General features: G+C 52.6%; 1 protein-coding gene across 4 annotated transcripts in view; it reads right to left on the bottom strand.

Annotated features, from left to right (window-relative positions):
• Positions 1–24,846, bottom strand: part of LOC118790624 (ankyrin repeat and KH domain-containing protein 1-like) — a 36,897-nt gene extending 12,051 nt beyond the window's left edge. Inside the window, exons 1-15 of one of the 4 annotated variants that reach the window (XM_036547600.1) lie at positions 24,409–24,846; positions 14,154–14,307; positions 9,578–9,734; positions 8,920–9,082; positions 8,045–8,192; positions 7,706–7,939; positions 7,471–7,565; positions 5,283–5,520; positions 4,756–4,947; positions 4,458–4,567; positions 4,036–4,123; positions 3,507–3,634; positions 3,164–3,307; positions 2,929–3,031; positions 862–1,788 (exon numbers count right to left, since the gene is read on the bottom strand). In XM_036547600.1, the coding sequence (XP_036403493.1) occupies positions 862–1,788; positions 2,929–3,031; positions 3,164–3,307; positions 3,507–3,634; positions 4,036–4,123; positions 4,458–4,567; positions 4,756–4,947; positions 5,283–5,520; positions 7,471–7,565; positions 7,706–7,939; positions 8,045–8,192; positions 8,920–9,082; positions 9,578–9,734; positions 14,154–14,307; positions 24,409–24,684 (3,157 nt within the window). In that variant the 5' untranslated portion in view covers positions 24,685–24,846. The remainder of the gene's footprint in view (positions 1–861; positions 1,789–2,928; positions 3,032–3,163; positions 3,308–3,506; positions 3,635–4,035; positions 4,124–4,457; positions 4,568–4,755; positions 4,948–5,282; positions 5,521–7,470; positions 7,566–7,705; positions 7,940–8,044; positions 8,193–8,919; positions 9,083–9,577; positions 9,735–14,153; positions 14,308–24,408) is intronic. The other 3 variants (XM_036547601.1, XM_036547602.1, XM_036547603.1) reach the window with 3 other exon arrangements.
• Between the last annotated feature and the right edge of the window lie 2,737 nt (positions 24,847–27,583).

Raw genomic sequence — 27,583 nt, 5'->3', positions numbered from 1 at the left:
GATACGCCGGACTGCAGTACACAGCCGGCGTTTCAGGCTGACAGAGTCACACAGAATGCTGTTGACACAGGCAGGAGACAATTAACGGGACAGTTGGTGCCTGCGTGATTCAGCCTGCTTTCATTGTGGGCCTTGATTAAATCAAAACAAGCTCTGGGCCTTGAGCTCTCTCAATTACAGTTTGTCATGCCCTCCCGCCCTGGCCATACAACTCACATTAAATATGTGTTAGTGACGTGGGGGGACTGCCAGATAACTGACAGGAAATGATCCCTCACAAATAAGATTGTGGCAGCCGGGACAGGAAGCGGAGAAGGTAAGGACGTGTAATGGCCATTAGCCACGAGTGTGACGACTGAGGGGCTGGGAGGAACGACCTCGAGCCCTTGCTACTAAGTGCGTCATTCTAAGAGCCTTTTAAGCACTAAGTGAAGACATCACGCAGACTGCTTAAATCAGAGGGATTCAATTCCCTCCCGTTCACAATCTGCCTGAACCTCTCAGAGCCTGCGGTGTGGCAGACCGGCTCTTGGATCTTACGCCCAGCGTCCATTATCAATTTAGTTAGAGGCACTTAGAGCAGAGAGCTGAAAGATCTCAGGGCGCTGAGAGCAGACAGTGGGAGTGGCTGTAGGGCCGCACCCTGCGCTCCACGGTGACCACAGAGGGCCGATGGCCTCAGCGCATACGCAAGGCAAGCGGTATGTGGAAGGGGAGTTGGACGAGGCAGACACATGGCTAGTCAAAACACACCCTCAGAAAAAAACGCCAAGTGAAAGGGAAGTATAGAAGGGTGGGGGGGGCTTGGCCCACTGGTGATGTACGAGGTTAAGAGGAAGAAAACGAGATGTGCGAACGCACCAGCCATGATGTCGTCCAGCGTGTCTGTGAGCGTCTGCGCGGGCGTGGCCACCATGAGGCCGTCGGGGGCCTGGGCGAGGAGGCCCGGGCCCAGCATCTGCTGGCTCACCAGCACCCTCTGCAGGTCGGGGCTGGCGCTGCCGGGGTAGTCGGCGCCGCTGAAGTCGGTGGACTGCTGCGCGGCCAGAGGCTGGATGGGGACGAAGCCCGTCTGCAGGGGGGCGGGGCCGGGGCCCTGGGGGGGCGGGGCCTGCGGGGGAGGGGGCGGCGGCGGGGGCTGGACGTCTCTGTACAGGATGGTGTCCACCTGCGGGAGCTTGGGGTAGTCCTCCTCCTCGTCCTCGTCCTCCTCGTCCTCCTCCTCCTCCTCCTCCTCCTCCTCATCATCTTCGTCCTCGTCCTCCTCTTCGTCCTCCTCCTCCTCCTCGTCGGCCGGGGAGGGCTGGCTGTCCTCGTCCCCGCAGCGGCCCTCCTCGTCCGTGTCGGAGCCCGGCTGCGCCGGCCGCGGGGGCGGGAGGGCGCCGGGCGGCTGGGCCCCCCCGGCCTGCCCCGGGTCGTCCTTCAGCCCCTTGGCCTCCATGTACTCTTTGGTGAACTGCTGCTGCGTCTTGAGCTGCAGCTGCCGCTCCACCTTCTGCAGCTCCTTCAGGATCTTCTTCTTCTTCTGCACCTGCTCCTCGCGGCTCTTCTTCAGCTCCTCGATCTTGTCTTTGGTGAGCGGCTCGCCCTGGATGAGCTCCAGCGACTGCAGCTGGGCCTTCTCGATGGCGCTGATGCGCTGGCCCAGCTCGTTCAGCTTGCCCTCCGTCTCCTCCACGATGCACTCCAGCGGCTGGTACGGGTGGAAGGGGGGCAGCACGTCCGCGTCCGGCCGGCCCGCAGTACCGGCGCCGCCCTGCAGGGGGCTCGGCCGCTGCTTGGACGAGCCTGAGCGCGTGGGGACAGAGACATCAAACAATGTTAAACTACAGTAGCACTTTTTTTGGCTGGGCTGTGTGCGCATCTGTGTGCGCTGGAAAAGGGGCAGTGACGTCAAAAACGAGCGCGTACGTTCATAACATATTGAGCAAATTGTTGTTTGGACAACAAACTTCTGAGGAAAAGTAGGACAAGACAAGCCTAAGATTCCTGTGCTTTGGACCCTGGAAACCCCAAGTCTAGACCTGCCCCTCGCAATCACAGTAACTCAACACAGACCACACCCCCTAATCCATCTTACAGACTTAACCACACTAGGAACTGAAAAAAAAAATGTCAATTTCAAGCATTCATTCATTTTGTAGTTAAATTAACTCCCTGAGAGCAATGCTCTGGAAAGCAGCAGTTTACCACCTAAAGTATCACAGACATGGGAGATTACAGTCAAACAGAATTCGTTAACAATGAGAGTCAGTGATGTACTGCATCTCCCATTTCACAGCATTAAAAATACTCCTTGCCTCCAGGCAGGACAAGGCAAGCTGTCAGCACAAACTACATCTATAAACACAACCACAGTAAAATCCCAATGCGGGAATTTCTTTTATTAGTAGAGTCTCTAATATTACGCGTAACAACTGTATGTCTAACAAACAACAACGACCTAAATTCCTCCGGCGCTCTTTGGCGCCGGGAGGTAAGGAGGTTTCGAGCCCGTGCAAAGTCGTGACCGCGGGCCGGGTAAAGCGGCGGCCGCGTCTGCAGAGACGCCTGGCGATGACGCCGTCCGATTCCCCGCGCGTCGTGATGTCACAGCGGGAGTCCGACCGGGCCGCCCGGGGCTTCCGCGCAATGGAGCGCGCCTCTCGCAATTAGAGCGGGAACAGGGCATTTGCCAGAGCCGCTCCACATCCCACAGAGGGATTACGTGAGTCAGCTGTTAGGAGAGGCGCTTGCACAGGGGCTGGGGGCAAAGACGAACCATATATAAACCACTCTGCTGCCCCCACGCTCCTCTATCTACCCTCAGCCTTCAAAAGCAGTCGATAGAAGCTGCCTTTGCTCGTTTTCCGCTTTCGCGTGGCTCTGAGTTTTAGGTACAGAGGTGTAAATTCACACAGCCTCATGAGCGGACAGGAGTCTGCTGACCTTTGATGGCGACGGGAGGGGGGGTCGTGATGGTGGAGGGCACTCTGTCGGGCTCCTGGGGGGGCACCACCATGGCCAGGGCTTGGAATGGAACACGAGGAACCTGTGTGTAGGGGGGGTGGAAACCGGTGTCACGCTGCAGTCACCACACACACACACACACACACACGAGCACGTGGGCACCCAGGCCGCACGCAGCTGCACGGCTCCAGGCCCAGCGGGGACGTGTCCTTACCTGAGATGTGTCGTGGGAGGGGGGTGTGAGCTGGGACAGGTCTGGCGCGGGGACAGAGAGGATGTTGTTTGGGTAGTCTAGCAGGTAGGACACCACATTGGTGTGGCCGCCCTTAGCAGCTTCGATGAGCATGGTGGAGCCATCCTGCGTGTGGAGAGAGAGCCGGGGGGTCACACGCGCGTACAGGCCACTCTAGGCCTCACCGTCTCAGTTTACCTCACAATGCGCTGGCGACTTAACTTCTATTTCACTCAGTGACCATGTTTTTACAAACCGCTAACAATAAAAATGGCTGGAGGATTTCCCATGTTTCCTCCCGAAAGGAAGTGGGGGGCGAGCGCACCTTCAGTCTGTGGGTGGGGTCGGCCCCGTGGGCCAGCAGCAGCTCCACCACGGCCAGGTGGCCCCCTGCACAGGCCAGCGACACCACCGTGTGGTCGTTGTTGGCCGTGGCTCTGTTCACATTAGCACCTGGGGGCAGCAGAGAGCAATCACAGGGTTACGGGTTAACAGCGCTGACAAAGACCGAGCGATCAGAAGTTGAGGTACATTTATTTATTTATTTAAGTTATTTTAATTAACATGAAGGGTCCTCATGGTCCAATTTAAAGGCACATACACATTCATACACACGTATTCTTTTAATGCACCATGTAACATCTCCATTCATCAACATTAAATGCTGAATAGAACAGTGTTATCAACACTACTGCCGCGAACCATGACACAGTGAGAAAACTCTTTTATTCCAGTACAGAGACAGTAGTCCACTTTTCCCTGTCCTTGCGAGCCCAGTGTAAGCAGTTCTGCTCTTTGAAGCGCGGGCTTGGTGCAGACTCAGCCTTGTTCGGGCCGCGGAGGAGCAGACGCACCTTTGCTGATTAAGAACTGCACAGTGCACAGGTGCCCCGCTCTGGCTGCCTTCATCAGGGGCGTCCTCCCCCCCTCGGACTCGTGCTCCTGCGGGACGAACCCGAAACGCATATCAGACACTTCCGGAACGTTCACACAGAGCGGAGAGGAGGAGACGTGTCACAGAGGAGGAAATGTCACAGGAGGAGGAGACGTGTCACAGAGGAGGAAATGTCACAGAGGAGGAGAGGTGTCACAGAGGAGGAGAGGTGTCACAGAGGAGGAGGCGTATCACAAAGGAGAAAAGACTTCACAGAAGAAAAAGGTTGGGATGAGAGAGATGAGGTAGGAGGCCTGTCAGGAGAGATGGCAGGCTGGAAGGGGAAGTGGAAGGAAAGAGTTTGGGGGGGAGGGGACAGGGTGAGAGGAGAGCCAGACGCACCAAGTCAGCCCCGGCCTGCAGCAGCACGTCCGCCACATCGGTATGTCCGTTCTCACACGCGTACGTCAGCGCTGTGTCTCCCGTTGCCGTGGTAGCATGGACGTTCGCTCCTTCAGAGAGGCACAGAAGTCAGAGAGATGACATCAGACGACAGCTTATTCAACGCAGACTATACCACACACACTAATTCCATCAACCGCTGAGACACAGGACCAAAAGGCAGGCGACAGCAACACCTCCTTAACTGTGTGCATGTACGAATGGCTTCGACCGGCCGATCTGACGCAGTCAGCCTCACCTGCAGCCAGCAGGTACTTGACGAGCTCCAGGTGGCCCTCCTGCGCAGCCTCCATGAGCGGCGTGGAGCAGCCCAGCTCGATGTCCGCCCCCGCCTTGATCAGGAAGTCGGCCACCTCCAGGAAGCCCCCGCAGCAGGCCAGCGTCAGGGCCGTCTCCTGCGTCTCCTCCGTCTGAGCGTTGATGTTCGCACCTGGGCGGCAGAGGGCGGATGCAACACTAATGAGCACCGCGGAGACGCAATTAATAACGACCCTCATTTTCCACCTGGCCTGACAGGCGCTTAATCATACTACACAGTCAGCTCAGCAGGGCACTGAAATGCTGGTGGCAGAACAAGGCTTTTGTGACATCATAAAGGACGGGGCTACCGTGTGCTGTCAATCAAATCTATGAACCAATCAATGACACTGCTCCCCACACTAAAACATTACAATTGGTTGAAAGTGAGAGGGGAAAAAAAACAGGGCAGCCCTGTTCATCCTGGGGTTGATGAAGTCTTACTGTCCTATCGCTACAGGCGCTCACCCTGTGCCAGCAGCAGGGCCACCATCTCCTCGTGCCCCTCCCGCGCCGCCTCCATGAGGGGCGTGTAGCCCTCGTCGTTCACCTCCTCCAGGTTGGCCCCTCGCTCGATGAGCAGGGCGGCCAGCTCCACGTGGCCCCCGCAGGCCGCCAGCGTCAGCGGCGACTCGAATGAGTCCGCCGGCATGTTGACCTGTGCCCCGCTGTCCAACAGCAGCCGCGCCACCTCCACGTGCCCGTCCTGAGAGAGCGCAGGGAGACACAGGGCTCAGCACCCGCGCGCACACTCACACTCACGCAGCAGGTGTAACACTGACTGTCACACATACACCTGTATACAGACTCACACAACCCCACACAAACAAAATCTCCCGCTCTAATAAAAAAAAAAAAAAAAAAAAATCTACATATATGCTGTAGCGAAGGGCGAGAGCAGTCACCCCACCCGGCCTCGAACCCGGGTCTACAGGGTACCAACCATGCGACTTTGACTATGACGCCAAAGAGCCAGGCTCATTGGTACAACAGTACGATTTCACATACCCTCTTATAATGTCAGAACACACACACAAGCACACACACACACACACACACACACACACAAGCACACACACACACACACAGACACACACACAGACACACACACAGACACACACACACACACACACACAAGCACACACACGCACACACACGCACACACACGCACACAAGCACTAACACCCAGGGGTGCGTCCGGAGTGGCTCTGAGGTTGGCTTTTTTCAGTATTCAGTCTGACTGAACAGAAAACTGCAGCCATTTCTATTTACTGAAGGCTTAGCTAGTTATTCATTTCAGAATGCGTGTTTCTTCCCATTTTCCATTATTGATCCGCTTCTCTTGAAGCAACCACTGATAGCGGCTTATCTTCAGGGATACATGTGAAAGAGCCTAATAACTGAGGCAACGCTGAAAGCTTGTTTCATGAGCGCTCTAGTGTTTCCTGAACTTTGAACTCTCCCATAGTGAATGGATTGAAAGGGTCTGGCGCGGCTGGTGACACACCGTTACATATCTCAGAAGATTAGAAAGTTGCTCCTCGTAGCCCAAAGGTTACAGTCTTGTCAATTTAAAGAGGCCAGACATGAATTATGGGAACATTTGGAATTTGGCATCAACTGAAAGGGAGATGAACCCTGCATCAACACTGGCACGCCACTGTCTCCATGACAACCGGAAGTGTGTCTTTTTTGGACTCAAACAAAACAGATGTGAAGCCAACAAGGACCCACACCACACACACACAACACAAGCACTGTAGATATTCTGCTGTTGTGAAGCCAACAAGGACCCACACCACACACACAACACAAGCACTGTAGATATTCTGCTGTTGGTCAGTGCCAGTCTTCTAGCCATTCAAATGCTTTTAGAGAATGCAAAATAACTGACATTTGTAGCTTTGGTTATGATTCTATAACGCACTGCAGACAAGAGTCGCCAACATGCCGTCTTCTGAGCGTTCGGGCAACCTTTTTAATTAACAGCTGCTCCTTCACTGTTAATAGTTTAATCTATCTCTCTGTCATCAAATAGCACGTTTTCTCCACAAACGCAGTCACTTGTTAGCCACTGATTTAGTATTTTTTGAATGGGTGCCATAAATAAAATTTATTTTTTCCAGAGATGCATAATCATGAAAGCATTCTCTTCATCAAGGTAGATCATCTCAACCTTGTGATGTGCACAGGAGCACCTTTCTGGCTTAAGGTGACCTCTTAAGTGCAGTTAAAGTGACATGACATTTATCTGCCTCTAGATTATCTTAGTAACCACTGGAGCAACGTTTTGATCATGGTTTCATAAATCATAAAGCCTTTGCATAAAAACAGTTTGATGCCTTTGCACTTTTATTATGATATAATGTACCGGGGCTCTAAGAGACTAAAGGCCACCCTCGCATGTTCAGTGATACCATTGACTGCTGTCATTTTTAGGTGTGTTTATCTTGGCTCTGAGGAGAGCGTTGGCTCTGAAGTCCTAAGGCGTTTTATGTTGGCTCTGAGGCCCGAGGGAGGTGAATACTGGCTCCGAAGCCCTGAGGTGGTTCACGCCGGCTCCGAGGCCCTGTGGGAGTCTGTACCGGCTCTGAGGCCCAGGGTAGGGTATTTAAAGGATCCCAGCGAGTCGTACACATGAGCTGCAGGGCCTCACCATGCAGGCCTCCATCAGCGCGGTGTGCATCTCGTCTGTCTTGTGCTCCTGGTCTGCCCCGGCCTCCAGCAGAAAGCGCACCATGTCCAGGTGTCCTGCAGCCACACCGGGGAGGGGGGGGGCAGGGGGGGGGGACACAGAGACAAACACTGAGCTTCTGACCTCCTAGCAGGGCATGTCACGACAAACAAGCAACGCGAGAGAGACAGCCGTCGGGGAGGCGGCGTGAGCGCACCTTTGTAGCAGGCTAGCGTAAGCGCGCTTTCCTTGAACTCGTTGGAGTGGGTGTTGATGCCGGCCCCGTACTCCAGCAGCACGCGGGCCACCTCCACGTGCCCGGCGCTGGCCGCCTCCATCAGCGGCGTGTGGCCGTTCTCGTTGTGGTCCTCGATGTTGGCGCCCTCCTTAAGGAGCACCTTCACCACGTCCACGAAGCCGCCCGCGCACGCGTACGTCAGCGCCGTGTTGCCTGCGGGGGAGGGAGGGGGGGGGGAGAGGGCGTCACTCTGGCGGCTCGGGGGCGGGGGACGGGGCGCGGGACGGGGCGCGCGAGTCTGCGGGGGCGTGCACTCGCCTGTGGAGGACTGCGCGTTGACGTCGGCCCCGTGCACCAGGAGCAGTTTGACTATGTCCACGTAGCCGCCGCTGGCTGCTGCCATGAGGGGGGTGATGTCCCCCTTGATACCCCGGTCCTCCACATTGGCGTGCATGGCCAGCAGGACCTGCCGAGATACCACAGAGATCAGGTTACACACACGTACACACATGCACACACACACGCGCACCACTTTATTTGCATTCAACTTTACTCACACACACAAACCATGGAAGGATAAACAAAACAGAAGACAAAGGATATGTGTGTCTACCTGTGTGAGTGTGACATTCTGAGATCCTCCTACCTGTGTGTGTGCGCATTACCCTGAGACCCGCCCACCTGTGTGAGTGTGCAATACCCTGAGACCCGCCCACCTGTGTGAGTGTGCAATACCCTGAGACCCGCCCACCTGTGTGTGTGTGCATTACCCTGAGATCCGCCCACTTGTGTGTGTGCGCATTACCCTGAGATCCGCCCACCTGTGTGTGTGTGCATTACCCTGAGACCCGCCCACCTGTGTTTGTGCGCATTACCCTGAGATCCGCCCACCTGTGTGTGTGTGCATTACCCTGAGACCCGCCCACCTGTGTTTGTGTGCATTACCCTGAGACCCGCCCACCTGTGTGAGTGTGCATTACCCTGAGATCCGCCCACCTGTGTGAGTGCGCATTACCCTGAGACCCGCCCACTTGTGTGCATTACCCTGAGACCTGCCCACCTGTGTGAGTGTGTGATACCCTGCCCACCTGTGTGAGTGTGTGATACCCTGAGACCTGCCCACCTGTGTGAGTGTGTGATACCCTGAGACCCGCCCACCTGTGTGTGTGTGCATTACCCTGAGACCCGCCCACCTGTGCGAGTTCGTAGTATCCGGCGGAGCAGGCGAGGCACAGCAAGCTCTCGCCCTCCTCTGTGTGCTCGTTGACGCTCCGGCCCTCGTCCAGGAGCTTCCTCACGGCGTTGACGTCCCCGTCGGAGCAGGCCTCTGCCAAGCTACGGCTGAAAATAACCAGACTGCTGCCATTACTGGGACTGTGCAGGTGATATAAGCCACCGCGCCCCCCTCACTCTAACGCCCCTGCCGGGATCCATAACTGAAGAGCCTTGTCACGGAGCCAGGGTCTTACTGCACTACTGTAACTCCAGGCTTACAGGAAAATGCATGCTACTGCACACTCTCTTTAACATGACAAATAAACATACCTACAATTAGGAACCAAAACAAAATGTGGCAACAAATCAAATACATCGGTTTTCTTAGGGTGGCACAATCAAATATATTTGGAAAAACAGCATCAGTATTTATGACTACATAGACATGCACACACACACACACACACACACGTATACACATAACAGTATACTTATAACTTGAATTAACTATACATATACATTCATACGTGTATATTAGTGATTCAGGGACAGACAGAGGGCCCTGCTGAAATATTCAAACTAACTGAGGGGCAGACAGAGGGCCTGGCTGGGGGAGCAGACAGCAGAGATACATACTTGTCGGCCTGGCCGGCGTTGAGCGTGTTCTCGGCCCTCATGCGCGTGAGGGCGGCGGCGGCCTCGTCCAGCGCGCAGCTCACCGACGACGTCAGCCGGCGCAGCACCTCGGGATCTGCGAACGCTTTACCGTCCGCAGTGGACAGTTTACCGATGCCTTCGCCGTTAGCAGCGCGCCACACCACCACCACCGCCATTCGCAGCGCAGCGGCAGCCGAGGGTTAGTGCCAGCCCAAACGGCGCGCACACACACGCACACACACACAAAAAACACAAGAGCCAGCTCGGGTTAATCACGTCCAAACCATGCAACACGTTAGTCTTCAAATGACACGCTAGCACAGTGTACTGTCTCCCCCGCCCCCATCCTCCCACAGCTGGTGTCCCGCCAGGTGAAAAGGCGATAAGGCCGCTCTGAATAACCGCAGCGGGCCTGACTTCAGACAAATCCGCACTAACTTGGATTGGATCTGCACACTAAGTGGCTTTGGGAGGCAGTACACCGCGTTCGCTGGAACCGGCCCAAAGTTTTCTTTTTGGTGCCACAAGCTAAATTTTCCCCTTATAACAGTGATATTTCTAACAGCGGCCGGTATGATTGTGCGTGTGCATGTGTGTTTGGGTTCCTCTGTGTGCGCGTTAAGTGTAAGCAGCAGGAGGGCGAGTTCCCTCTGCCTTAGAGGGCAGTGTGTCCTGGAGGATGAGACAGATGTGACAGGCGGACTAAAGCAGACAGGCTGGACGGACAGATGTCAGTCAACTCTGGGGCCTGAGTATCTTGAGCTGTGCTTCAGGTCACATGTACACACACACACATACACACACACACATATACATAGGTCACACAGTTACAAGTGCATGTTGCAAGGCCTGCAGACATAATTACAATGGATAAAATGACAAACTCATAGGAAGGGGATTCATAGGGCATCTCTCACAGAGGAGAGAGAGCAGCTCACACAGACAGAGGAGAGAGAGCAGCTCACACAGACAGAGGAGAGAACAGCTCACACAGAGGAGAGAGAGCAGCTCACACAGAGGAGAGAGAGCAGCTCACACAGAGGAGAGAGAGCAGCTCACACAGAGAGAGGAGAGAACAGCTCAGCTCACACAGAGGAGAGAGAGCAGCTCACACAGAGAAGAGAGAGCAGCTCACACAGACAGAGGAGAGAGAGCAGCTCACACAGACAGAGGCGAGAGAGCAGCTCACAGACAGAGGAGAGAGAGCAGCTCACACAGAGAGAGGAGAGAGCAGTTCAGCTCACACAGAGGAGAGAGAGCAGCTCACACAGACAGAGGAGAGAGCAGCTCAGCTCACACAGACAGAGGAGAGAGAGCAGCTCACACAGACAGAGGAGAGAGAGCAGCTCACAGACAGAGGAGAGAGAGCAGTTCACAGAGAGAGAGAGCAGCTCACACAGACAGAGGAGAGAGAGCAGCTCACACAGACAGAGGAGAGAGAGCAGCTCACAGACAGAGGAGAGAGAGCAGCTCACAACAGCCACACACAACACACACAACTGCAGCAGCCACCCTCACTGAATAAAATATGAAGCAGAGGAAGCAGAAGCCTGGGCAGGGCTGAGGAACAGTGGGGAGAGCAGCTGAGGGCTGCGGAAGAATCCAGCCCAGAAAGAGGAATGCGTGTGTGTGTTTGCCCGTGTGTGAACAGACTGCTTGTTCAGCTGACCTACATAAGAGCAGGGTTTTCATCTGGAGTGAGAGAGAGAGAGAGAGAGAGAGAGAGAGAGAGCGGTTCCCATGGCAGGGATACCCCAACAGCCCCTTACACTGCCTGCCCGCTCATGACTGTGTGTGCGTGTACACGTTTGCATGTATGCATATGCGCGTGTGTGTGTGTGTGTGTGAGTGGGACCACACCTGCCTGCCTCTGGAGCGCCCCGCCTGCCTGACTTGCCCGCTCAGAGACAGACCGCATCTCCTGTGCTCACAGGCAGGTCACGGGCAGCCGGGCCTCCCCGAGACTCACAGCTGAAAGCCCCCACGTCCTTCACACAGCGGCGTGCAGAGCGGTGCTCACACGCGCGCGCAGCGCACACGCGCACAGTGTAAACTCTCGCAGAGGAACGCAGACACAGGCAAACGCGCACGCCGCGCACCAAAGGCTAGTGCTGAGTCATGAGGGGATGTGCTGCTGCTCTATGGGAATCTATTGTTCTGCTGCAGATCCCTAATCTCTCCCCGCGGTGGTCCTGTACCAGCTCAGCTATGCCGGGCCTCTCCCTGCTCTCTCTCTCTCGCTCTCTCTCTCTCTCTCACTCTCTCACACACACACACACACACACACACACACACACACCCAAACAGCTTCCCTCCAGCAGCGCACCAACACACACCCCGAACCATGCATACGCTCGCACACACCCAACGTGTCACATGGCTCAACTCCCTTTCCCTGAACTTCCTTCTCCTCCTTTCTCTCTCCTCTCTCTCTCTCCCCTCTGTCTCCCAGTGTCTACCAGGCAATATCTCCCTCATACCCCTACCTTGCCAATTTTCACACTTTCCTTTAGCATTACCCAATGATATCCTTTTACCACTGTCACCTCTCTGAACCGCTGTAAGCCACACCGACAGCCAATCTCACCGCAACTACTACACACCGCCAGCACCTCCCTCTTCCCTCTCTCTCTCCCTCTCTCCCTCCCCGCCTTTTCTATTCCTGTCCTCCTCTTCCAGAGCGCTGTTTACCCCCGAGTGCCCACGGTGTGACTTTCCTGGCTCCGCAGACGGGATTTTTGCAATGTTCCAGGTGGCGGAGCGGGTCGCTCAGCGGTCAATCATTAACGCGGCGTTTGTCATCCGACAGCGAAACGCGGGTGACCTGCTGGGACCAGGGCAAACAACCGGACGTGGGCGCAGGTAAAAACACACATTAAGGGGCAGCCGGGGTCGTCCTCCGAACAAACTGAGCCCGAGGCTTCGGGCGGCATGCACTGGGCCTTGCGAGAAAGGCGCGAATAGCTGCGCGATCAGACAAGCATTCTCTCAGCCGCTGAGGGGAATTTCCTTGAAGGTGCCTGTGGGAAAATGCCTTTTTGCACCGCATGTCCTGTGCAAATCGATTATTCATCAACGGGCTCTTCATATCTCGCTTCTGAACTCGCTCCTCTGTGTGACAGATTAAAGGACAGAGACAGGGGCAATCTGTTTCCTTTCAGCCTGAAGTATGTATTAGGAAAATACCAAGAGTGCTTACAATGGGCCAGGGAGAGAGACAGGAAGAGAGACCCAAAGAGTCAGCAAGAGGGCTGAGAGACAGAGTGACGCCCCGAGAACAAGACAGAGATCAGAGATGCAGAGAGAGAAACAAAGAGAAAGAGACAGAGTTACGGGACTGTGAGAGAGAGGACCAAGATTCAGAGCGAAATACAGAGGTCGAGAGAGAAAAACAGAGAGAGACAGACAAACAGAGGGACACCCAGAGAGACAGAGAGAGAAACCCCGACAGAGACACTGTGCACAGTGAGCAGGAACGAGAACAGGACCAGACACCAGATCTAGCGTGTCCTTTCAGGCGGCGGGGTTTTGTAACAGAACACCCCGCAAAAACAGGACTGTCGCTAAAGACACGTCACAGACAGACAGACAGACATACTGGAAACACTCCACACACAACTCCCCTGACAGCACAGTTCACTCAACGCGCAAGAGCTCAGGCTGTAACCCAGAGTGACACGCATCTGTCACGGCACGAACAAAAAAAACAAACCAAAAAACCAGCATTTCCAACTGCAAAGGCTCAAACAAGATGCACTACACTACAAAATTACTAATTTTGTGCTGCTGATCGACACTGTGACGAGGTTCAGTTTGAACAGGAATGCACACATACTGGAAATTCTGATAACTGCCTGTAAATGTCAGATCTCAGGTAACCTGCTGCATGCGTGTATGTACCCATTAAAGCCGTTACATTAAAAAGATCTGCCTGATGTGATAACAGATTCTAGTGAAGAATGAATACAGACAAGCAGTCACGCTCACAGCATAACTAAAATCCCTAAATAAAATATAATCCTCACAGTTACAGATGGGGCTAATAATAATAATAATGTCTAATAATAGCTATGCTGAACTGTGAACAGGTGATGCCTGCCGGATCTCCCTCCTAGCGGCAATGGTTACAGTGGATCGGTTTCACCCATGCCACTCAACAGATGTAAAATGACGTTGTCACTTCTCAAACACCGTATGCTTTTATGTGCTGCACAGGTCACAAACGCTAAAGGGAGAGCCTTCATGAGAATCAATGTCACATCAAGCAAACCTTACTTTTTAGGTGTATCCTGATTTATATATAGGAAGCCAACAAATTATATAATACAAATATGTATTATATGGTATTATTATATATTTACGTATTGTAACCCAGTGGCCCGAATTTACATGCCTTGGGTGAACAGGGACGCAATTTCCATCCCCGTTTGACTCCAGCATTTCATTAGAGGAATGGTTAGACAATTTGGGCTGAAGTGTCACGCTGAGCGCTCTCTATCCCCTGTAAAGCGCGGCCCCGCGGGGGGGCAGCTCCGCGGCGCTTCTCGGGACGTACCTGCGGCCTCCAGCAGGGCCTCGAGCCTGACCTGTGTCTCTGGGTCCACACTGCGCAGGTCCACCCCGTCTGTGGCGCTGGACAGGAGCAGCTCGGACGCCGTCTTCAGCATGGGGTTGTCCAGGTCCTCCTGGTCCAGTATGAAAGACTCCACCTGGGGGGGGGGGAGGCGGGGGAGAGGGCAGACGCGGCGGCTGTAACGGTGAGGCTCGCGGGGGATCGATCAGAGGGTGTGCGGTCATCAACGCCTGACCAGCGACCTTTAACACCTTCACCTTCCCTGCCCTGGGCCATGCTGACAGCATTGAAATTTTCAACATGTTCCATATGCGTGAAATACTACTTCCTGTTCAGACATTGGTTATGGTTGATCAGAGGAGTAGACATATTTGGAGGTAATTTTAGACATTCATTTCTCTCTTAATTCCGCCAGAAAGCACTGGGGGGTCAGTGTGTCTCTCTCTCTCTCTCTCTCTCAGAGAGGAGTAAGTCACTCGGTGAAGTACGCCTGCGTCACCGAGCTTCCTGATTTGGCAAGCTCAGACAGAAGAGCAGTTACTGTATTCCACACCCAGAGCCCACACCTGTGAGTGACAGCTGAGGGGACCAGTGACAGTGGTGGGCGTGTCTAGCTGCACCGCCCCCTCCAAGGATCAGGGCCACAGTAACACTGGACTTAAAGAGCCAAGCTGCCACGGTCATGAACTCATTGGCTCACGTCCCTCTGCTCGGTCGCGCCCTTGACCTCCGTACAGCCGCGCCTCGGCTCTGGAGGGCGCCGCCGCGACGGCTCCTGTTTACAAACCGTAACGCTCGGCCGCGCGCGCACACACATACACACACACCTGAGGAACTGGGTCTCCTTCAGATGAACTGCTTCCCAGGGTCACTGAGGTTTTCTGCTCCCACTCACAGGGCTGGGGCATATCCTGTTTTTCAACAAAATTTCAGTGTTGTCCGATTTCCTTTTTTACTCTGAATTTTTGCTCCAATTTGTTGTTTTTAATGACGTAAGCTTACAGAGCCCCAAGCGCTGCAGTACACCTTCCTGTGTAATATAGCTAGACTCCAACCCTGAAAATCAATGTACACCCACCGCCACCCGAATTTATTGATTAAAACTGAACAGGACTCCCTATTTATGCAAGTTACCACGCTATAACTTATCTGCTAATGGAAGTTTTGAAGCAGCCAGTTCTGACCTTCCATTCTCAAAGGTCAATTCCACAACTGTAGCTATGGCTGTGCGATTGCTTAAAAGCAGAGACCCTACAGCGCTGACCTAAGCGGCAAAAACACCACCATGTGCACCTAAAACACAGACACATACAAGCAAGATATAGTGGCACACGAAGTCACACGCGGAGATGCAAGCATATGCATTAAATGCCCAGACACAGAGGGTGTGAAAAATGCACACACACCCACACCCCCATCACTGCCTCACAGGGTTCCCCCGCAGTGCGTAGACACTTCATGTTAGTAATGATGGAAGCGGTCCATCGGAGACAGGATGTTCCGCCAGCGGAGCGAGGGAGGGAGGGAGAGAGGAAGGGATGAGTAAAAGAGGTAGGAGGAGAGGAAGGAGGCAGGTCCGTCTCCCTCTCTTCCTGTTCCTGCCGGCTCCTCCTTGCGTACAGTCACACTTCTGCCTACACAACCGCAGCGCTGCTGGTGCCGTAAGCGTTTCTGAAGGCCACAACCAAAACCGTACAACTGTGGGTCTGCCAATCCCCTCCCAGGCTCCTGACCGGCTCTTTAGGCATGCTAGCCCTGCCACCACAGGCACCTTACTGATCTCTGCAGCTTTGTAACAACAGCGTTACAACAGTCCTCTTGAGACAGTTTTACACCTGTTATGAAGACTGCGCTTCTGAAACAGGGCGCTGTTTACGAGCCCTCTTCCCAGCACTCCCTCCAGGGAAAAACACCAGGTCTGCAAGGCTGACATTTCAGCCTTGAAGCTCAGACCAAGGGCAGTGCCATTCCGCAGATCTCTCCTGATAAGTGAAAGAGTGTACCGGCGTAGCATACACCGCTGCGCTGCGATCAGTGAGCAGGAGGAGAGCGGGATCCTGCATACGCACAGGCGACACCGATCTGGAATCTTCCGAGTTTCCCAGAAGTTCATCTGAGGTCACCCTGACCAAGCACGGCAAGTCTGAATTATACCGGGAGCTGACTTCGATTTAGCCCTCTAGATTCACTCTCGCCCCCTCTCTAAATATCGGAACAGACAAACAATTCATGCGGGGACCGAACACTGACGAGCTGTCAATCAGTATGTCAGCATTTCGGGGACGGGTCGGGACCGGAGGGGCGCGCGGAGCACAGCGTTACCGCGGCGGACACTGAAGAAGAAGAAAAAAAAACACACCCCCTGCGCCCTGCAGCGCCAACAACCCGAGGAGTTACATCAGCTCGACAAATACGACACGCAAAGCCAAGGTGTGGCCCATTTTCAGGCGAGCGCTTCCAGAATAAAAGGGCAGGCCTGTGTGATTAAAGCCGTCTGAGCGCACATGTGCGCGCGGGCCCCGGCTCCTCCAGCTCTCTGCCAGAGGCCTCTCTCTCGCATCATTTGGATGGGAACTACACGGACCGGTTTTTCCAGTCTCCAAACTGCTGCTCGCCAGGGCGGCGCGTGTACACCCTGCAGGAAGCCGGCGCTACGCTAAACCGCTCCGAACGACTGCGCGCGCACAAAATTAGCTAGGCCAAAGAGACGCACTCCTGTCGAGCTCTTTAACCGTGCTGCTAGGAACCTCTCTGCTCAGCTACAATATAAAGTCTTCAATCAAAAACACACTTCGAGGGCACTGAGGGCTGAGTCAGCGGCTTACCTTACAACCGCGAATAAAAGTATAAACATTACGTTACATTCATTTAGCAGAGGGACTTCCAGTGCAAAAGAACAGAAGTGTATCCGTTCAAGCTGAATGAGCAACAGTGTCAGAGCATGCTAATGCTAACAACACTCCCAGACCAGTGAGCGTGAGCATGACACTATGACACTAAACAAGAGTAAGCGCATGTTCAAGGAGCGCGCCAAGTCGATAGCTCTTACAAGCAGACTTAATACCCATGTCACACCGCGAATGCCTTTCAATGTGACGGCATATGCAGTCTACTTCACCCTCTTTCTCCGTATTCATGTCTTACACCTGGGCCCTGCAGCCGACTTCCTCAGTCCCCGGCCACATCCTGCGAGCTCAGGGTGAGTCTCTGAGGGCTGGCCAGCATCCGTCGCCGCGGCGGGGACGCAGGGGAAGCCTGACAACACAGGCCCCGCGCGTTCAGGCGGGTCCAGCTGACAGGGAGGAGCCCGGGGGCCGCGGGTGACATCACCGCTCGGCATCTGGATCCATTTACAACTCGCACGTTCTTCTTCTGGGAGGGGGCTGTGCGTGCTGCATTCAGGAGGGGAGCGGGGGAATGGGGGGGGGGGGGGGGGGGGGGGGGGGGGGGCGGAGGGCGCCTCACCGTACACAAGTTCTGTACCTCCAGAGGGAGCAACCCTTCCAAAGGGCACAAGTTGGGGGCACAAGTTTGGGGTCTAACTAACGGTCTGTCTGAGTCTGGTCTTTCATATTTCAGTTAACACAGAGAACATAAAAGAAACTGAAACCATAATAAGTAACTTGCTGATTTTCCAACCAACTTAGACACAAGCAGTCTAAATCAATGAAAAAATATTTTAAAATAATCAGCTACATTTAAGAGCTAAACACTCTTTCTTACCTTTTGGTAATTTTCTGTAATATATTTTAAAATGATGCAGTAGTAAGCACTCTGACATATATTTTTGGAACAATGGGCGTTTTCTGTTAACTTGTTCCAGTCGAGTCAAACAGAGCATTTGAGCCGAATCAGCACATCTGTTTCCTCACAACGTTGATCGTGGCATTTAGAAGGTTAAAAGGGGCGGGGCCCAGGCCATGTGTCTGGGCGTGGCCGTGTCATGCTCGTCAGTGGTCACTGGGGCGCCGGGCAACCAGAGCCTCCCCAGTGTAAGATGAGGCATTCAAACCGCTCCTGCCTGTCTAACAGCGCTAATCCACTCTGCTGTAATGAGCCGGAGCCCCCTCCGGCTCCGACCCTTCACACCCCTCTCTCTGTCACACACACACACACACACACACACACACACACACACACACACACCTAGGGGGTCCGCGCCCCACAAAGCGCGCGGGGCCCGGGCGTTGCGCAACCTCGGCGCGGCGGGGCTGCGCGCTCGACTCGTCCCTCCAGCCGGAACGTCTGCTGCTTACACTACATTATTTATTTGCCTGGCCGGCGCCCTGTTCCAGAGACGCTTACATAAGATCACATTTCTACACATTATCCACTTACACAGCTGGATATTTACTGAAGCCGCTCGGGTTAAGCACCTTTGCTCGGGGATGGGACGGCCAGCGCAGGGGCCGGGGGGGGAATCCAATCCGCAGCCTTTCAGGAGACACGGCTCCATAAGCAGTACAGCCACAGCACACCTCCTCTGGCACTGCAGACCACCAGCTCGGACTCCCATAAAGCACACAGGCGCTACAGAGCGTGAAGCGGCCAATGGGCCGGCTGCTCGTCTCCAGTGCTGAATATTTGACGCCAGGCCTCCCAGAGGCGGGTTTGGTGCAGAGGTGTTGTTGCAGACAGGAGTGTGGCGTGCGTGTGTGTGTGTGTGTGTGTGTGTGTGTGCCCGGCAGCAGGAGCGGGAGCGGGGTTGGACGCGGCCTCCGTTCCGCGCTCGGGGGCGAGGGAGGCCGAGCGTCTCCACGGCTACGGCGCCTCCTGCCACGGCGCTGACCCGTAACTCAGGCGCACACACGCGCACGTGCGGTATGATGGCGTGTGCGGCGCTCTCGCGGCACGGGGGGCGGGGTGTGAGCGCGTGCGTGCGCGTCTGCAGTGAAGGCGCTACCCACGACAACCTGACACCTCCGTCCAGCACACTTCCAGTAAGAGCGTCCGCCTGCCCCGCACAGACCTGAGCCTGCCCGTGCGCATTAACGTGCTGAACAGACGGCTTTCACGGAGGCAAAGGAAAGGAAGGGAAGCCTTGTCAGAGCGCCGCTTCCCCGTTCTCTTTTAAATAACACAGCTGGCCTTTGTTTCTCATAATCACCAAGAGAGCCAGTGATTACGCTCCTGCTGGGACTCTGCACAGAATTTACCATCGCAATCTGACACCCCCCCCCTCCACAGAACCTCGTCATTTAGCCCATCGCCGATGCGTCTCCAGCTGCACAGACGAATCCGCACCACTTCATCACACCGCCGGTTACGAGATCACTGACACAAGAGCAAGCTCCACAATGCTGGATTTGCTAGACCGAGGCGAGACCAGCATTTTGTCACTGTAAATGTCACTAATTCAACACAGGTTTGCACAGTCGCACCTCGGTTCGCTGGCTGAAATTCGTCTCTTCCACGCGAGTGCAAAAGGTCATCAAGTACGCACAATCTAGTCAATCAATTTACCAGTGAAGGTAAGATAGCTAAGCTCAGCTAATTAACTTCTATAGAAGTTACAGGTCTGAGCTACATCAGGAAGCGTCACTACTGTCAGAGTGGGGGTTGTGTGTGCCAACAGCATTCCTTTTAACTGATCAATTCATTTTCCAATTCAGATTTAAGAGCAAGCCTTTAACGGTATATCTAACGAAAACAAACCACAAAAATCGTATATTAGATCCCCAAACAAGCCCACACCATTTCACCCTTGCTGAGGTGTAGCCAGCTTCGGGTTTTGGATGGCAAACGCCGGCATGTCCACCGCAGAGGAGCGGCAGCGGAGTCCTGCCTTTTCCCGCCACGCAGAACACCACCTGATCGTGCGCTCGGGGCACAGATGCACAGGTACAGGCACAGACACATAGTAACAGGTTTTCCCGCACGCAAACACATCGGAGAACTCTGCCCTGTGCTAAACTCTACAGATACTGTCACCGATTACAGGTGAAGATCATACGGAGCGCATTTTCAAATAATGCGAATTCCCGTGTCAGGCCATGAGCCCAGGCTGCAAAACAGTGCTGTCAACGAGCAGAAATTTTCGTGTAGCTCCACTTCCAGTGTAGGAGGTAGGTAGGCAGGCAGGCGGGAGACCAGTCAGCTAGTAGACCGATCACGATCTGGTAGTCAGGAGACAAGCTGGCTAACACACAAATCACGATCCTTGCACCTGGCCTACACACAGCAGAACTTGTATTAAAGTACGCAAAACCAGAGACGACAAGGTTTAGGACAGCAAAGGGCATAACGGTGTACTTCACTAATCCGAATGCAGCGATTCAAGAATGAGCATTTTACAAATGAGCCTGGATGTGCACAACCGTGTGGAAGCCTACATGATGTGACGGACATCTTAATTTTAATTTATTTATGCACAAACTTCAAGCCAGGCTGCAGGTTAACAGATAAATCTGATGATGCATTCCCTTCCCCTAAATGTTGAAAATGTGCATCTCTGCTCAGGAACTGAGAGGAAATCACATGGGCCAAAGGGCTGGTGAAAACACAGTGACTGCTAATGGCAGGCAGCAATGCTTAGGAATGTGTATGAAAGGAATGCAGCACACAATGAGCTATGGGGGCTGTAGTTCCATTAGGGCTCCTAAAAGAAACAATGCACAGCAATCCACCCCCCCCTCCTCCCCGTTAATGAACTACAGCTCCCAGAGAGAGCAGCATCCGAAGCACATGCTCACTTGAGCTGGAAAGGCCTGGAAAAGCATCTATCTAATCCTGGACTTCAGATTTTAGCTGAGCACTTCACAACAGACCGCCAGTAATGGAGGACCTATGGGGTCTTTTGAACATATAACAGCCGGACAAACAGATAAATGGCAACGCCAGGTTCAGAAATTTACTGACTTCATATTCCGGAAGAAAATCTGAAGCCGTCTACCCCCCCCCCCGGCGGCATTTCTCCAATCACACCGGGCACTCCAACGGCAGCCGGCCAGTTACGTTCTCGCCATTGGACGGACCAAGAGGACAGAGAGCCCCGGCCGCCGCCAGCCGTCTGACGACCTTGACCCCACGGCTGGCCCCTGAACACAGGCGGCGGATCACCGCTGCTTGCTAGCGAGCACCGCGCCCGCTGTCCGGCTGCGCTCTCCGAGGCCCAGCGCTCAACAAACGCAGCCGCCGGCAGGCCGCCGCACCTCCGGCGATGTGAGCAGACAGGACGAGCCGCCGTGGCACGGCGACAAGGGGAGCAGGTCCGGGCGGACGCAGATGATCCTTCACCCGCACCTCTCCGGCACGATTCACCGAAAGCAGCCGCCGTCTGTCTAAACATCGATGCGCGATTAATGAGCCTTTTACGCATATTATATGACAGCAGTCCAGAGTGTGGTGTCAATTTATGTCCTGCAAGACTGAAATAAAAAAGACCTGATAAAAAATTCAAATGAAGTTTTACGATACAAGTCCAATAATCAATCTGCACTACTTTAAAAATGACAATAAGTCTTGCTCAACACAGAGTGCAATGACTGAACAAATCAAGGACTGCTCGTTCATTAATAATAACTGAATGTGATGTTGATTTCAGTGCATGATGATAATCTGTAGAATTCATGGCGTGGTTTCGCTAATAGGTGTGGCTTGTTTTGTCTCCACCATTTACAGAACATTCTTAGATGTGTTTAAAAAAAAACCCCACTCTGAAGACAAGGCTGGTTAATATCGCAACATAATGCCCGCCGCCCTCTGACTGGCGGAAACACCCACTGTGACAGATGTGGCTGGCAGTGTGGCACAGTGGTTAAGAAACTGGTATTGTAACTAGGAAGCGGCGTGTCAAGTGGGACACTTCTGCTGTGCTTAATGTGATTTGCTTCTTTAAATACCCGGCAGTGTAAATGGATCATATACAAAAGCTATGCGAGCTGCCCTGGAAAAAAAAAAAAAAAAAAAAAAAAGAGAGACCCGCCAATAACGTAAGAATCATAACCTGGATGGCTCGTAGCTAGTATAGAGCGTTGTGCACAGAGAGAAAAGCAACAGCGAGACATGGCTTTCTGGAATCCTCCGTGCGCAGCCCTGGGTGCGAGGGACTCGGAGCTGACGGCCCCTGGATGGGAGGTATAGAAGAGGGGCCTGTAGCTGCTCGGTAGGAGCTGGGCGTGCGGGGTCCCGGCGAGACCCCCCGGCACAGAGTCTGAGGACGCGGTGTCAGCTGCGCCCAGCTGCCTAGCATGCTTCGGGCGTGGACAGCACTCTCCCCCGGCATGCCAGCGAAATGCACCGAGCGGTCAGGAGGAACACGTGCTGCCCCTTAAAAAGCCCCGGCAGGGGCACCCGTATCCTACAGAGGGGGGTACAGCACGCGCGCCGCCACCCTGACCCAGTCTTATTGCGTTGGCTGACAATTACACGAGGCCAGTGTTTTTATTTTATTTTTTTGCACACATCAAATATATTTGAAGTAATTAAGGTGCCGTCTCGTTTACAACGCACTTTTGCCTCCACGAGTAGGACTCATACATGACCGTCTCATGTGAAAAGGTTTATGCCAGAATTTACTGAGTTGGTGAGCACGCCTAACCAGCTAATTCAATCATCTGACATTTGTGTGTTTGCAGACAGGAACATTTAGATGTTGGACTCCATAAAGGTGATAACATCATTCTCCAGAAGCTCCCTGAGCAGGAACTGTCATTACATTGATAATTAAACTGGTAAAAAAAATAGATTATCCAAGCACTAGCACCAATTAGTAAAAGCTTGATGTGAACCAAATTTTGATGACTGGTCTGATAGTGGCATTTCCCTCTCGCTAAAGGGAACTGCTGGCTACCTGTGCCCTCCGGAGCATAACGCCGGCGCTCGGTGTGAGCGGGATGCCGGAGAGGGATGCCGGAGAGGGATCCCCACGGGAAAGGGAGCTGCAGCTCGTCTCCGACTTTCGCTTAATGACGAGCGTTTTACAGAACAGTCCAGAATGATTTTCTAAAAACCGCTCACCCCCCGCAAAGTCTAGGCGCACTGTGCCACACCAGCGACTGGGACCATTTAATTAGAAGCATCAAGTGGCATCATCCTATTATTAAGCACCTGTGTAAGCAAACACGGGCGTCTGCGATTGTTGCTGCTGCCCGGGAACCGATATTTATGCGTTACAGATGCAGATAATTTGGCATCTGTGTGCTTACTGCAGGTGCGATGCGTTAGGTGACAGGTTTAGCCGTAGCTCCCAATAAATAACATGAGAGGTAAACATTGCCAGATACATCACATGCAGACAGTCAACCCAGGTTGTTATGACGTGAGAACAGGGCCTGGCAGAGTTTTGACAGGATCCAAGAGTGGCATCTGCGCCTCGTTTTAAAAGGCAAATCATCCGGTTTTCGGTGAGAAGGGACTTGCAGCAAATGACGAGGGTGTGGAGCTACAGAAACACATGCGGGGACCGACAGACCAGGTGGCCGCTCAGACCACAACTGGCAAACATGAGATCACTTCGTTTGGAGTGGAAAGGCGCTCCGCAGACGAGTGCACATGTCGCAAACGTTTGGGCTCGACACCCAGACTGAGCCGGAGTGAGAACATGTTAATGTTAACCAGTTTTCAGAAGGAGGCGGCTGGCTAGCTAATAACATTCTCCGCAATGCTCCACCACGAAACAGAGGGTGCCATCAAGCTAAAAAACTCGTGATCAAGGACTGCTCTCACGGTGCCACCCCACTGCTCTTCGTTATCATGGATATCGGTCACTTAGCTTGCTAGCCAGCGCAATAGAGGAAAGGGGAGAAAAACAGCTTATACTTAGCCAGCTAGCTAACTAGAGTGACGCAATGGCGCCATTATTGTAAAACATGGTAGCGAACTGTTGTATATCCCTTCTGCCAACGCACACGAAACCACATGTAGCAAGCCAGGCAGCCTGCTAGTCAGATTAATAACCTGCAAAGTTAGTAAGCTAGCAAGCTAGCTGGCTAAAATGTGTGCGATACTGCAAGCCCTGCCGCTGCCATCGTTCCTGAGATAGCTGGCTAACACCCTAAGTCACTAGGCCCCACTTTCAGCCTTCGCCATGAATAAAACATTTTACCTTGAAATTGTAAAAATAAGCCCGTGTCCACTATATACACCCTAGTTAAACGTATAAATTACCAACGATATGGTTGGCATGTGATATATTTGGGTTAAAATGGTGGTTGTTTTTATGTAATTTCATGGGGGGAGGGAGGGGGTTGGTTATCTAGCTAGCTAGCTAGCTAATAGGGATCGTGTCTAAGCTTACCTCTGAGACCTCGTCTTCGTCGCTGCCAGATCCCGGACCAGAGGAAAGCACTGCTGCTGCGGCCAGTTTAAAATCCAGCCTGTCTGCAGTGGCCCCACCGGAGTCGCCAAACAACCGGACTTTTTTTCCGCCGACACCAATCCCTATGCCCCCGAGTCCGGCTCCTGGTGTGGCACCTACCCCCATCCCTACCGCAGGGGAGCGCGGAGTCACCGAGTCAATCTCGTCCTCGAAGCCGTCTGTCAGCATTGCTGTCCCGGCTACTGCATCCTGCATACTTATCTAAATAATATGTTTATTAAGAGTAACAATATTGCCTTAAACTTCTTTCGGGTTTGTATTTGTTTATAAATTATGGTGTTTTTACTTCAGAAAATCCCGAAACTCTCCTGAAGCGAGAAGAGAAGAGAATCTCGTTCCCCCTGCCATTAACTTTCTAACAACCTAACCCAACGCGCATTGCTTCTGAATGAAGTCCCGCCCCTCTTTAATACTTATGAAATGCTATTGGCCAAAAGAAAGGTATTCTATATATTCATTGGCCTTTACGAATGCTCATCAAGCGCAAGCTCGCTAGCGTCATGTTAGGTTTACCGGTGTCTCAGGGTTTTGAGCTATCACGTCAGGAAACGGAATAGCTATTAGTTGGCGATTGGATGCCACAGTGTCTATCACAATGTCCCACCCATTGGATCCGCCTATTTAATTTCAATTAAAAAGTAAAGGTTAATTTGGGTAATGGGTAAAGTGATATTTACGTCATAATATTAACTGCCTTTTTACAGTGCTTTCCTAGTTGCATTTGCCAAACAATTTTAGGAAATCCTACAGTGAGAATTAGGAAGATTGGTGGTTATCTACCACGATTCGCCTTAGGGTACTGTTAATGTCTTTGCACTTAACGTGTTTCCAAAGTGTGCAAATGGATGAGTGGATGGTCAGGTGAGGGACGACACAGCGGTACAACAGAAGATACCACAATTTTTTTGTTGCTTGCTAAACATAGCATAACAGACGTGTTATCCAAAAATGTTTGGGAATTGAAGTTGTGATGAAATCGATGCAGCCCCATTTTGCAGGGGCATCAGTGGGTGCTTCAGGAGTTGGGTCGTCAGATCCAGGGCTGGCTTCAATTCAATTCAATTCAATTCATTTTTATTTGTATAGCGCTTTTTACAACACAAGTTGTCACAAAGCAGCTTTACATTGTTCCCAGGCCTGAGACCCCCTGAGAGCAAGCCTAAGGCAACAGTGGCAAGGAAAAACTCCCTATCAGGAAGAAACCTTGAGCAGAACCGGGCTCATGGGGGGGGCCCATCTGCTTCTGGCCGGCACTGGGCAGATAGAACAATAGTAGTTAACAGTAGAGTAATTATAAGAATGTCTCCTAGGATGTCCGGGTCTTGGAATGCAGTTGGCTTTGATGGGCAGGGCAGCGAGGTAGCAGGACTGGAAAACGGGATGAGGCGCTTGGGCTACAGCTCCGGACAGGAGCCCGGAGCAGGGAATAGGAAGCAAACAGAAAACAGTGGTTAGTGGATGATAAGAATGGCAGGGATGTAGAACAGAGAGGCAGGAGAGGAAGGGCAGAGAAAAAGGTGTGCAACAAGGAAAGACCCCGGCAGGCTAACATTATGGCAGCATACCTAGGGGACGGGAGGCAAGGGACTCGCATAGTCATGAGGGCGACCCTAAGACAGTCAACACCAGATCACGGCACAGGGTCCATGAAATGGGGCTAACATAATATCTTAAGGGACAAAAATCAAGCTGCCCAAAAAGAAACATTACTGTTATATTGGTAGCTAATAGTAAAGGACTGACAGACGTTAAGACCAGCTTCAAAAGTTATCATATCAAGATATGTTAGAAGGTGAATGTAGGACCAAGATTGACAGCAACCACATAGGTACAGAACAGCCTATAGCAAAGCAGATGAGCAATAAGCTGGAAGACACCTTAAAACTGAAAGTGATTTAGCCAGCACCTTCTGTCTAATATTTATCCTTAAGAAGTTGAGGAACTCATACAATTGAAGTACCAGGAGACAATACTGCAATTAAAACTTTATAAAAAGGCATAAGAAATACACAAAGGCAAAATTAGCATAGCTGTCTACACCAAATATAACCAGTCACAGTCTTAATTAGCTATCTTGCTAAGTTAAGACCTCAGCAGTGATGCAACTGTTTTTCTGGTTGCCTGCTTTTTACAGAGGTCTGCCCAAAGAGAGGCGGGTTGTAAATTTCCCTGGCTTGAGGCCTGCTTTTGGAACACACTGGTCATGTTCAAGTGCCTATTTTCCAGTACTGAAGCAATGGGAGGTGATCACAGTATCCCTGTCATCTGAGTAACCAAAACACTGTGAGGGGAAACAAAAGCAGGCTTCTTGCATCATCAGGCACTAAAGCCACAGTCTGGAATAATGCCAAGTGACACTAAAGAGACACTCCATCTTCTTTCTCCACTTAGCTATCTGCTGGGGCTACATTCTTTAAACATAGGCTTACATGATACCTTCCTCTTTAGAACATCAATGTGCCTCTTTGATGCAGTTCTGAGAACATGAGCAGTTGTGCCTTGCTGACACAACCCAGATTTATTCAACAAAGCCGGCAAGTGAGCTCAGCCATACCACTATCTACATTGCAAGACAGTGCTACACCTGTATCCATCTTTGCACGTGATGCAGTTACCCTGAACTCTAAATATATGGCACCACAGTTTGGCAGCATTCCATCTATTACTGGGAATGTGTGTAGCTAGTGAAGCGTGGCCCATTTGTTCCCATAGGCTTCAAGGCTTGGTGGGGCCAAGTGAAAATTTTGGTGGGCCTGGCCCACCCAGGTCTGGCATACTGGGTGTGGTGAGAACATGTATTGTCTGTCTTCATAAAAAATCAGAAAATATCTTCCTTATGTTAACTGCTTTTCACTTTTGTTGGACATTGCTATTCTGAACCAAAGCCCTTGTTCAAGCAGCTGTAATGATATACACTACGTTTTTCTATACCTTCTTTTCTGTACCTTCTTCTGGCCTTTTAAGTAATTCCGGATCAGAGCGTGCACCAAATAAATAATATTTCTCCTATACGGCTGAATCCCATCATTCACAGTGCCGCATATTGCAGGTGTCCTCTGGTGACCCCGCTCCGCTGAGTGTAATCTTCAAACGT

This window comes from Megalops cyprinoides, chromosome 16 (genome assembly GCF_013368585.1).
Source record: "Megalops cyprinoides isolate fMegCyp1 chromosome 16, fMegCyp1.pri, whole genome shotgun sequence".
NCBI lineage: Eukaryota > Metazoa > Chordata > Actinopteri > Elopiformes > Megalopidae > Megalops > Megalops cyprinoides.
The sequence above is the reverse complement of the archived record's forward strand: the minus strand, read 5'-3'. Positions and strand labels throughout refer to the sequence as shown.